The 12,001-nt window shown below is 43.1% G+C and overlaps 1 protein-coding gene across 5 annotated transcripts in view; it reads left to right on the top strand.

Moving 5' to 3' along the window:
* il1rapl1a (interleukin 1 receptor accessory protein-like 1a) overlaps window positions 1–12,001 on the top strand; it is a 167,673-nt gene that overhangs the window by 60,312 nt on the left and 95,360 nt on the right. For all 5 annotated transcript variants that reach the window (XM_079562471.1, XM_079562470.1, XM_079562469.1 and 2 more), the window contains exons 3-5: window positions 4,501–4,786; window positions 10,402–10,588; window positions 11,423–11,576. In XM_079562471.1, the coding sequence (XP_079418597.1) occupies window positions 4,501–4,786; window positions 10,402–10,588; window positions 11,423–11,576 (627 nt within the window). The remainder of the gene's footprint in view (window positions 1–4,500; window positions 4,787–10,401; window positions 10,589–11,422; window positions 11,577–12,001) is intronic.

Here is a 12,001-nt window from a genome sequence, read left to right as displayed (position 1 = left end):
AATACTAATATTATGATACTGAACATTACTCATGTGTAAATACAATCTCAACAAAATATTTGAACCAATGAATCAACTAAATTTTAGTTGTTCTACTCATTTTTAGTCAATGCTGTTCTATGTGTCTGGGATCTACTTCATACATTTAATATGAAATGTGATATTTGATGTTGCCTGAGTATTATTTGGTATTAAATCATACCTCATGATACATATTGGGTGTAATTCCTTCTCTTTTTTTTTGTTTAAAACCATACATGTCACATTGTGTGTATCCCAGTGACTCCTAGTTGTGTGCCTGTAATCTTTGTAACACAGGAAACATGCGCCTCATAAACATGATGTGAATTGAAGCTGATTAGGGAGATGGGGAGAGTTCGGTGATGGCTGGCTGTGGGTGTGAACTGAAGGAGAGAGACGGAAAGTTATTAACAGTGCTTATCCACATATAGATCATTGAATATCTCTGTGGCCTGCAAGAACCCTGCCGCCCACCCAACATCTGATCGTTACACTTCATTAGGAGAGCAGGTAGTGATGAGGGGAGTGTGGCTGTGCACCAGGGCTGCCGGTAGACATGGAAATGACATGTAAACGGGGGGAAAAGGCGGGTTGGTGGGGCAGGATAATAAGAATGTGACCAGAGGGCGCGGGTGGACATTGGTGGGCTTCTTGCTTGAGTATGAGGAAATGTATTCTGGCCTACGGCTCTTTATTTATTGGCAGGATTTAATGTCACACAGAGAGTGGCAGGTCCGGTCTAAAGCGTGTAATAAGCCCTCACAGACACACATCCTTCAGCTTGACATGTGGCTCGCTGTTTTCCTCGACTGTCCAAACCAAGTCATGGATGGTGGAGTGATGACCTCAGAGGAGTGGACTGAAATGAGGGGCAGTTCAGAATTATAGCACAGACAAAATTTGAAGGGCCTATTTGGTCTGTCAGGGGGACAATGATATGAAATTTAAAGGGAGCATAAGATAAGAAAAGATAAGATAAGCCTTTACTGATCTCACAATGGAGAAATTCACTTATTTCATCAGCTCTCTCAAGAAACACTCGGGGTGTGCAAAATAGACACACGAAATGTGAAAACAATTAAATAGTAAATAGAGGTATCTTATGTACAATGAACAAAAAAGCTTTAAGGAGCAACATTATAAATAATAAAAATTTAATTAGAACAGACTATAAAATGTGGAATATTGAAATGTCAGTGCAAAGTTTACAGTTGTAGTGTAGGTGGTTGATAAAGTCACGCTGATACAGAGAGTTACTTTACAGTAGTGTTGTACAGTCTGACAGCCGTGGGGGACCTGCGGTAGCACTCCTTCTTGCACGGAGGGTGTCTCAGTCTGCCACTGAAAGAGCTGCTCAGCTCCTCTATGGTCCCGTGCAGTGGGAGGTGTTGTCCATGATAGATGAGAGACTGAAAATAGTATGAAACAGTATGAGAAAAGTACTTTTTGTAACTTCTAATTCTAACGTTTTGTTCAAACTGCAGTAGTATTCTATTGCTGAAGCACTCTGATCTGTATTTCTTGGATTTTGTTAAGTTGAGAGATCCAAGAAGTGTCCTGTGATGTGTCCGGGTTATTTTAGAAGCCCACAGTTAAACAATAATATGCTCTGTGCTGAAACTGTGCTTATTACGGCACCATTGGTTTGGTAGCATGCCGTTTTCTAAAACCGGGCAGGGCCCACCAAGCAACGCACACGATTCTTGAAAAAGCAGTCTCATCATGATCATTTTAAGGTGTAAAACGTGAAATATAAATGCTGAGTGCACTAAAGTGTTTTTTTGGGGCACAATTCTGAATGGTAAGTCCACTTGATGTTTCATTTCAAAAGCTCAGAAATGTGAATCAACTCAAATGATTGAGCACTGTATTTATGTGGAGCAAGTCTAAAAAACTGGCAGTGGAAGCTCTGATCATACTAAACCCCAATAACGACAGATAAAAGAGTCACTGGCTCAAACTGTGAAGAGCTGTTGTGCTGTGAGCAGCGCTGCATACCTTTTACAATGCAAATTAGCTCACAAATTGTGCCCAGCTAAAACAAAGAAAATCCTTTTTGCCCAATATTTACTTTCATGAATTTTTCACCAAAAACACGAAAGGTCTAAACTAATACCGACAATATGAGGTGTACAATTACTTCCACTCAACACAAGCTATTAGCTACTCAACTCCTCCTACACCTGTATCTTCTCAACTGCTATGACTACACACTTTCACACGGCGATATCATTGTTTTGAAGTACATTTTGTGACACCTAAATAATTTCAGTTGTGCACAGCATCTTCACCTCTGCGGCTGAGGCTGCGTTGCCTCCCACAAGTGCGCACGAGGGGGGAAGAGTGAGAGGAGGGGACTGCAGTATTCCTCTATTGGGATGCATCGATTTTCCCGGCCCAGAGTGGTGATGTGGGAAATGTCAGCCTCTAATTGAGTTGATGAAACCGTTTTGAGTTTCAGACGTAAATATGGCTCTCCCTCCAAAGGGGCCGCGGTGTGGACAAGTCCCCGTGGGAGGGCTGAGAGGGCGAATGAAAGGGCCCCTTGTGTTGTGCTGTTGTGTTAACACGTGCATACATACACTTAGCATGCGCTGTTTATAATGCAGCGGCAATGATATTTGAATGTTTCCGACAGGACCTGAGGGGCTGCTCCGCATTGACAGCACTTTCATTGTGAATCCGGACACTAGCTCATCAGAATGAATGGTTTTGTTGTGGGCAGAAATGGACAGGCAGAGAGAGAGAGAGAGGGTGGGGTGAGAGAGAGAGGCAGAGGTCATTTCCATTAGAAGTGCAGTGAGTGAATAAAGAATTGGCTGAATGGGGCCGCGCTGCCAGAGCTGATTAGCAGATTGCTATGCAGAGAGAGCACATAACTTACCTGCTGCCGTCAATAGAAATCTCCTCCTAATATCAGCTCAGAGGGGGTCAGAGGTGCTCTCTATTTAAGCTTTAAATCATCTGACACGATCGTTACGGCAAATGAAAAGCAAATAGTCTATTTTTCTGCTTGTGAAATAAACATGCATAACCGCCGGTTGCATGTAGTGCCTTATTCATTCTAATTCTCAAAGCATGAAATTAAACCATCAGGCTTTTTCTGTCGTTGACTCTTGGCCTGATTCTCATTTTGCTGCTCATTTGCAGTACAACGAAATGTGTGTTTAAACTATTAGCCTACCCTTTTAACTTTTCTTGAATTTGTTGGTTGTAACAGTTCAAGAGTTGATCAAAATGTTATGAATATGGTTCAAACAAAAATGCCCCCAGCTTTTGGTTTTAGTCTTGTGCTCTGTGTTTGACAATTTTGTTTTGGGCCTGTATGGGCTTCCTGTTCAGGACCCAACACCTTTCAAGCCCCTTTGGCAGATTGTTAACATGAACTATATATATGAAACCGGCAGTGTTAGGGGTGACATAAATCTCTGACTGCACTCTTGCTCGGTGGCATTATCGCTATTTTCAGTGTAAATCAGCTACATTTTTGAAACAGTAATATGTATTACATTTTTAAAGCTGTAATCACTGATGTAGAATATAATACAATTTCAAAGTAGCTTGCCCAACACTGGAAACTGATTTAGGGACCTCCCCTATGTGCCTCTGGGGTTGACGACCCCCACATTGAAGGCCCCTGATCTTCACTGTATCATTTAACATGCTGCTTAACAATTGCCTAATCAAATTCAAAGTCGCCAAAACATAAGAGCCGGTTTGTGTCTATAGGGCCTCATCTCTAATGAGTAGTGATGATGAGAATTTCACACATAACTCCATCGCACATAGACACACACTGCCTCTGCTTCTCTCACTTTCATATGTAGAAACACACACTTGTGGCAATGCCTGCTGGTAATTAACAGACATAATTAGGCAGACAACCATTTGTATAGGCGTGCGAGCACACACGTGCACACTCACACACACACGCACACACACACACTTCCCTGGTAATTAAGAGTATTAATTACAAGCATAGCTGTCCCTGTGAGGCTCTGTATCACTCACTGCCGAGCTCACAGCAGGGCCTTATCTGTGCTCACTATCGTCTCTCCTGGTGTCGCCACTTACACACATGTACTCTCGAATACTCTCCTGCCGGATAAACAAATGGCGGCTAATTAGTCACAGACTGATGGTTGGCCATAGGTTAACTTCTGGTGGCCAGGGAGTTTGAGAGAAGTGAAAAGAGCTGAAGGGAGGCACAGATGAAGAGCATGGATCGGTTTGTGTTTTTGACATTTGTTGACATTTTATTGGCATGAAATCGGCAGTGACTATAAATGACTTTATTGTGACCATCTGTGCATGATTATTTATTTATTTTTCAACGTGGGTGTCAAAGCCAGTGTGTTTGTAAGTGCTTGGGTTTAACAAAAGTTGAGCGATTACTTGACCTGTTCCTGCGTGAATATGATTAAAAGTGACGCTGTGAGCAAAAGGTAAACCACCTTCTTCTCTCTGTTTGTATTCCAGTTGACGGCTGCACAGACTGGTCCATAGACTACCTGAAGTACAAGGTGCTGGTGGGAGAGCCAGTCAGACTGAAGTGTGCTCTGTTCTATGGCTACATCAGAGCTAACTACAGCCAGGCGCAGGGCGTGGGACTCAGCCTCATGTGGTACCGCAGCTCCGGACTGGGACACAGTGACTTCGAGGAGCCCATCTCCTTCGACGGTGTGAGGATGAGCAAAGAGGAGGACTCTATCTGGTTTAGACCGGCCGACTTCCAGGATGTGGGGCTCTACTCCTGTGTGCTGCGGTAAGGCATAAAGCATTGAGTGCCATCATTATCCCATGTCAAATTCATTGTGTGATTGAATATTTAGAAAAACTTAATTAACTTATGTACATTAAACATCTACTGTTGAAAAGCGAGTGGAATGAAGTGATTGTAATAATCTACTTAGGTTTCTGTGTTTAAGTGGTCAGACACTTGAGACAACCGTGCAGGTAATTTTCCTTTAAATGCCACGTGAGCACGATTCACACCCACACAATACTGTACATTAGCGAGCCCTTGCATGGCGAGCCTCCTAATACAAGATGCTTAATTATGTGGCAGTAACTTATTAACCTTTACTGTGGAGAACATCCCTCTGTAAATGGCTCATTGCTGCGCCTCATCTCACAGAGTTTTTAATAATGCCGTTAAAGGGCCTCTTAAAGAGCCCAAGATGCTTGGAGAGTACATGGAGTGTGACTGAAGCGCAGCGTTTGTGTACAATGATACCCGAGCCTGTATTAATTTCATTACTGCTCTCGGTGGGGATAAAAGCGCTTCACAAACATTGCACCATCCCAATTGCAATAACCAAGCCCACTATATTCTGTGCTTCACATCTGAGCCGGTAGTGAGAGGTGAGGAAGAGTGAAAATAGCCCTCACAGGTCGGGCTTGGAGGATAGAAAAGAGGCTAGATACTAGAAATGAATTGTTTTTTTAACATTTTAAAAGAACATACTTTTACAAACCCACCCAATATTGAAATCTGAAATGTAATAAAACTATCCATCTCAAAGTCTCGGCGTTTACACTGGATATACTACTCCACTAGACTTAGTACTGCACAGCTTTGTGGAATTCAGAGCAGACAAATTCCCTACAATAATAAATGCTTGCTTGCTGTTTTTTTAGGCACATATTTTCGATATTGTCCACACTTGTCGTATGTCAAAAAATTATGGGACACAAAGTTGCTGTGCATTGCAGAATTTTTGTAGTGCAAGCCTGCAGAGGCAATAATAAAGAATGGAAAAGTACCTCCTATAATATTTAGTTACATGTCTAGCCACAAATCAGTTTATTTAAAATGCAGGTTATATGTTTGCAAGTTTAGTTTTTTGTTGCTCTTGTGGGAATGATTGAAATTGCTTCATAATTGCTACATGTTAGTACAGTCTCCTGTTGAAGAAAAGACATTCATGCACCCTGCTCTTACCAATATTAGGAGGCATACACATTACATTTTGATTTGCACCCATTTTACTTTATTTCAGCTTGTTGTGTCGTAAGTAAATCTTGTGATGTTTCCAGTGCGTCCACCCAGATGTTTTCCTGTGTAAGAGATATAAAAGTGCATGGAAGCTGAAGCGTGTCCCACCGACTGTATGTGCACGCGGTCACACTTATCTTTGTCCTTCTCTGTCTTCAAATTTCAGTCTAATCGCCGCTTGTGTGTGAAGGTGACTTCATTTACATAGCAATCTCTGGGCTTTTCTTTCGCCCAGCCTCTCTCTCTCCTCCTTCCTCCCACATGTCAGCTCTCAAGTAGGAACCCGGGGTGTGTACCGCACCTCCAGATCCATCAATCTTATTTCTTCTGCAATTCGTGCGCCGTGGTTCTCCCATTTTTCACTGGAGGAATAATTTCCTAATAAGTCCGGTAATGAGACACAGTCCAACCACTTGTAATCCCTCCCCGTGATCATGCAAAAGGTGGCATAATGCGTGGAGAATTACAGCTAATAACTCCACCGAAATAGAATGTGACAGACGTGAAAGACGCCATGGAAGCGCGCATCCACCCCCTCGCTGTCCATCAATCAAACACCACCTCTGACTCTTCTCCCACAATGCCACGGGGCGCCGCCTGTTGTGAATATTTAACATGCGAGAGTCGTCCCACCATTGGCTCCCGAGGGGTTTGAATGGCTCAGGTGTGTGACTGAGAGAGAGGTCAGTCATGAACATATTCACCCCCCCTTTATGTAAACAGGCGTCAAAGATTGATTCTGGTGGATTTGCTTCTATATGTATGTCCACATGTGGGGGATCGTGCAGCCGCTTTGTTTGCTCTGTACAAAAATATACAGCTCAACTTATCAAGCCTTCCGCCGCAAATCTTCCCACTCTATTTCCTCCAGATAGCATTGGAGTCGATAACGCCAGATACCAGCTCCAGGAGGGCAGTGCTCTGTTGCAATACCGCGCGCATCTCACTTTTGCTTCCCACAGCATTTTCAAGATGTCCTTTGAGGCGTCTTCTCGGTTGTAGACGCATGCACTATCTTATTTTACTTTTTTTCCATTCCCTATCTTCTTCTCCCCATGCGCTCGGTGCTAGCCCCTCTCCAGCAGCTTTGCCGATAGCCTTTACATTAGTTCGTAAAGCTGTGAGTGTGCATGTGTGTGTCGCTGTGTTTTATGGCCCCAGGGGTCAGAGGTGTTTATACGACTGAGGTGACTCCCTTATTGCTTCCATAACCTGAGTAGATCATATGAAACCCTGTCATTTACAGTGAATGGGAGCATCTGGCACACTGTAAATGTAATGTAATGAAATGGAAGCACGCATGCTCGGAGCACATAGGTTGCTTGTACACGCTGACCAAGTCTTGAACACTTTCAAAGATTACAGACTCACATAATATGCCTGTGGCGTCTATTCAGGTCAGAGCTGGCTCTATTGCGTCTCGTTGGTCTGAAGTAACCACGTTGCTTTTTAATGCTTTCAAACTCACCTGTCATGATGTAAAAATGGTATTTAGCCATTTATGTTTAGAGAATATTTGTGCAACTGTAGGACTATGGGACACCCTGGACAGCTAATTACCAAGATGATATTGCAACAAACAGAAAGGCCATAAACTTTAGTATCTTTTCATACTTACTTACTTACTTTCATAGTTACTTTTTGAATGTGTTGATTTATTTAAAGAAGAACTAAGTAACTTGTTTACCTTAATAAATCCTTTTCGTAGTCCCTCTGGGGGTAATACAAGTGTTAATGGGATGATTGGGGGTCTTTCATCTCCCCCTGGTGACTCTGGCCAGAAAACCACGATTGCAACTTTCCCTGCACCTGGTCGGAGGTGCAATACACACTAATGGAATCACAAAGTAGAAGCTAACATGGTAACGGGCAAAGCTAGCTGTGGGCTAGCGCCACTTAAACAGTATTTACAGCCAAATTGCCAAAAGTGAAAAAAATTGGATGTACAATATACCTCTCTCCCTTTGTCTTTTCTGTCAGTGTAGTATTCACGGACAATTAATGAGTAAAAAACTGCAACATGCTACGACACCTGCAGTGGCAGTTATGGCCTCTAGGGGCATGAGTTACTTAGCTCTGCTTTAATATGGGCATATCAATGACATTGCATCCAAATGTATTAAAGTGTTTAGTGCACTTAGGGGCTTTTCAGTTACAACAGATAACATTTACATACAACTACATCCATTTAAAAGGCATATTTTAGCCATTGTTTGAGCTCCAGGCTAAAGATATTAATGTTAGTTTGCAGTTTTAGTTCAGTGGGGAGAAGTTCCATAGTCTAGCCTCCTTGTCTAAAAGATGTCCAAGACTGAAATGTTGTGCTCAGCGTGCACAAAACTGAAAGCAGAAAGAGAAAATGCATCTACTATATGCATGTCTTGATACCTTGAGTTGTTCTGCCAAGACAGCAATCAAGCTTATGTAGACATGTAAAAAGCATATGGGGAGCAAAAGGATATTGAGGGCTTATAAAACACCTCTGTGCATGGTATTGGTGTCACAGTGTATAAAACATAGACATAATAAATAATAGACACCGTCTCTTCACTCCTCCCTGTTTACCATAATGACCACTTTCGAAAGGGAATACATGGCAGATTTACAGACTCCTCCTACCTGCTCTGACGGAGCATGTTCCTTAAACGGGCATAAGGTCCAGATCATCACTTTAATTGTACTGTTACTAACCCAGCGTTATCACAGCAATATCTAGCTGTAGAAAGCTAGATAAGCTAGACCAAGCTTTACATTTGCTTAAAACGTGTGCAAAGTTCAAAGCTATCTAATGGAAAACTAGCTTGTTTTGCCGCCCATATATGGAGTTACTTCAGCAATGTCTGCTCCTAACGTCATAAAGCAGTGCAACCAGTAGCCATTGGTATAAACTAAGTGAATGCATTAGCTTTTGCGATTAATCAGAAACAATGAACACATTATTCAAGGTTTATTGCAAATAAACTGCACCACAAGTTTTGAACCAACTCAGTCTCATATCTTGAGCACGGATGGCAACCTAACAGTGCAGCAGCTCTGTTAGTCTAGAGATGCGCAATGTCACTCCATCAACTTGGTGCAGAAAATCCCCGAGGCCATCAGAACAACCGTGGATGGGCTGTTGATGTAGCCGTCTCACCTCTGCTGCGGAGAAGAGTTGAGCGGGTATGCTCCTTGCCCCGCACATGGCTGCAGGCACTGCGGAGATGTCAAGTTAGATACTGAGCGAGCAGCAGCAAAAAATAATGGTGGTGTTTAAGTGCTGAAACGAGCAATCTGGCAAATATTACACCAAAACTCTTTTCAGAACACAAGAAGATGCTAGGCTGTACGTCTTTTAGCCTGGCAGCTTGCATGTACTAACTAGAACCATTACCAATTATAATGTTGCAAATGTAAGTGTAGACGCATAACAACTGACCATCAAGACTACATTGTGCTCTCTCTGTGGTTCCTCCATCTTGACAACTGATTCATTTGGTCTTCTCTCACTTTACCCTTGGCATGGATCTGCCATTTTGAAAAGGCAACCTTCACATTTCCGTCATGCCGCAGCTGAGGCTGGTTTAGCCATATATCAATACTGATGTGTCACTGGACTTTCACCATTGTTTCCAAGTGTTTCACGAATGTAATCTAACATCCCGTGGGGAATTCCAGGTTCTGGGAGCACCGGGGCGGCATTATGTCAGCACTGATGAGCTCTCAAATGATAATGATTGCAGCAGCATTAATAAGAGCGAGGCGAAGGGGGGGGGGGCAGGCTTACCTCTGCTGCCTGTGAAGTGTGACGACAGTTGCCCAGAGATAAGACGTGATGGAGCAGGGACGTTGCGGTGGGGGGTGTATACAAGGGGGTGTTGTGATGACCAAGCTGCTTTTCTCTTCCGGCATGAGGCCGTCTTAGTCTTTCTGTGATTAGCATCCACGGGCCCAGATAACTGCCCCCATAAATCCAATAGAGGCTGCCCAGAGCGTGAGGCATTGACTCGGTTAAGCTGCTGAACGTGTCATTATTGCTAACCCAGCAAACAGGGAGATGCAGGAGTGACCATGAAAGGACCAATAAGGGAGTCGAGGGTAAACATGTAACATATGGATAGTTTGGTGCATTAAAGAAAGTCAGTGGACAAAGAGTGTTAATATGAAAACGTTCAGAACTAATAACATTGGAGTGGTAGTACCCTTCCCCCGTAACACATAAATACTATCTGAATTTCATTGCAACATATTATCTTTATCAAGGTTTTTACACTTACAAAACTATTAAACTGAGTGTGACATGACACCGAGTGAAATGACCTGACAAGCCTAATGAGAAAATAGCTTTTTCTAAGATTTTAAGCAAAAGACTTAACCTGCTGTCCTTGTGTTTCTCACCGTAGGAATTCCACTTACTGCATGAAGGTCTCCATGTCTCTGACGGTGGCGGAGAACGACACAAACTTGTGCTACAACTCCAACATGAGACGGATAGAGAAGGCCGAGCTGAGCAAGACCAAAAACATCACGTGCCCCAACACTGAGGACTACGTGGAGCCGGGTAAAGAGCTGGAGATCACGTGGTACAAGGTAGGAACACTTTACAATGCATATTTGATCGATATTACAATAGCACAGGTAAAACCACATGTCCCAATGTGAATAAACAGTAGAGGCCAAAGCAGTGAAAAGCCAGTGTCCTTTACATGCTCCTTGTCCCTTATATATGTATTCAGCTTTACCTTCCTTATGTCACTTGGCTACTTCTTCCCAGGTCAGATATAGCCGGCGGACAACAAAGTGTAATCCCGATTCGGGCCAGACTAATGACAAGTAGATTAGCACTTGATTAGCCTGACCTCTAGATCCCCCCCCCACCCCCCCCTCAATTCAATTAGGTCCCGGATAATGACTGGGAGCGCTGGAACCCATAGTTATTTGGAAGCGGTGCCGAATCAGAGTGATTGAATTCAAAGGTTTGCCCGGAGCAGTGGTTGGAATAGGATACACTATCATCTTGGGGCAGGAAAGAGGATCACACCACGGACTTGCTACCTCAACCTTTACCCACATATCAACTCCAACCTATTTTGCCGGTGAGGACGCTGGTAAATAACATTGCGCGTCCTCCGTGGCCTTGGCGGATTATTGAGAGGAGAATATTCTGTTCAGTGCAATAAATCGTAATCAGATAAGCAGGATAGTGGCGAGCTTTATCATTTTAAAATATAGGATTTATACTTGTAATTGCATCCTTATTCGTAATGGTTCGTGACGTTTTATATGCTTTGGGAAACACTCAAGGGCAAAAGTCAGCAGTGGCCAAGTCGGTATTACCTGACACTTTGTTTAGATGACAATTTGATGGATTTTTCAATAACAGAATATGGTTTTGAGTTACCAGTGTGTTTGTGTGATGTGCAGGAATGCCGTCCGAAGCAGTGGCGCGCCAACATCCTCTATAAGGGAAGCAACCTGACTTTTGAAGAGGTGACGGAGGATGACATTGGAAATTACACCTGTGAAGTGCAGTTTGGAGGCTTCTTGGTCAGAAGGACGACAGAGCTCATAGTTACGGGTAAGTCTCGACAGCACATTTCTATCCATACAGTGGGTTCAGAAGGTTTTCAGCCCTTTTTTTAAAATCATGCAGTAGGCTGATACACGAAAATCAAAAAGTATGATACAGAACTCAAATTTGATAGACTGCATACTAATAATAATCATAATAATAATGTATCATATGTTTCATACGCCGCCCTTTACATTGTATTACTCATTCACTAGTGTTGCTGATCTGCTATTGTAGCCACAGCCACCCTGCCTTTTGTCAGTTTACTACGGACGCATTGCGCAGACACCATCTGCCCCTCCGACCACCACCAACCACTCACTCACACACCACAACGACAAGCACTGCTGTCTGAGCCCCTCTCACCCATAGTTGTGCTATTTTTAAGCATAAATAAAAGTTGGAGTCATTCATATAAGCCCAGGCATATA

This window comes from Gobius niger (assembly GCF_951799975.1).
Source record: "Gobius niger genome assembly, chromosome: 9".
Lineage (NCBI taxonomy): Eukaryota > Metazoa > Chordata > Actinopteri > Gobiiformes > Gobiidae > Gobius > Gobius niger.
This window is presented reverse-complemented; position numbering and strand designations above follow the sequence as displayed.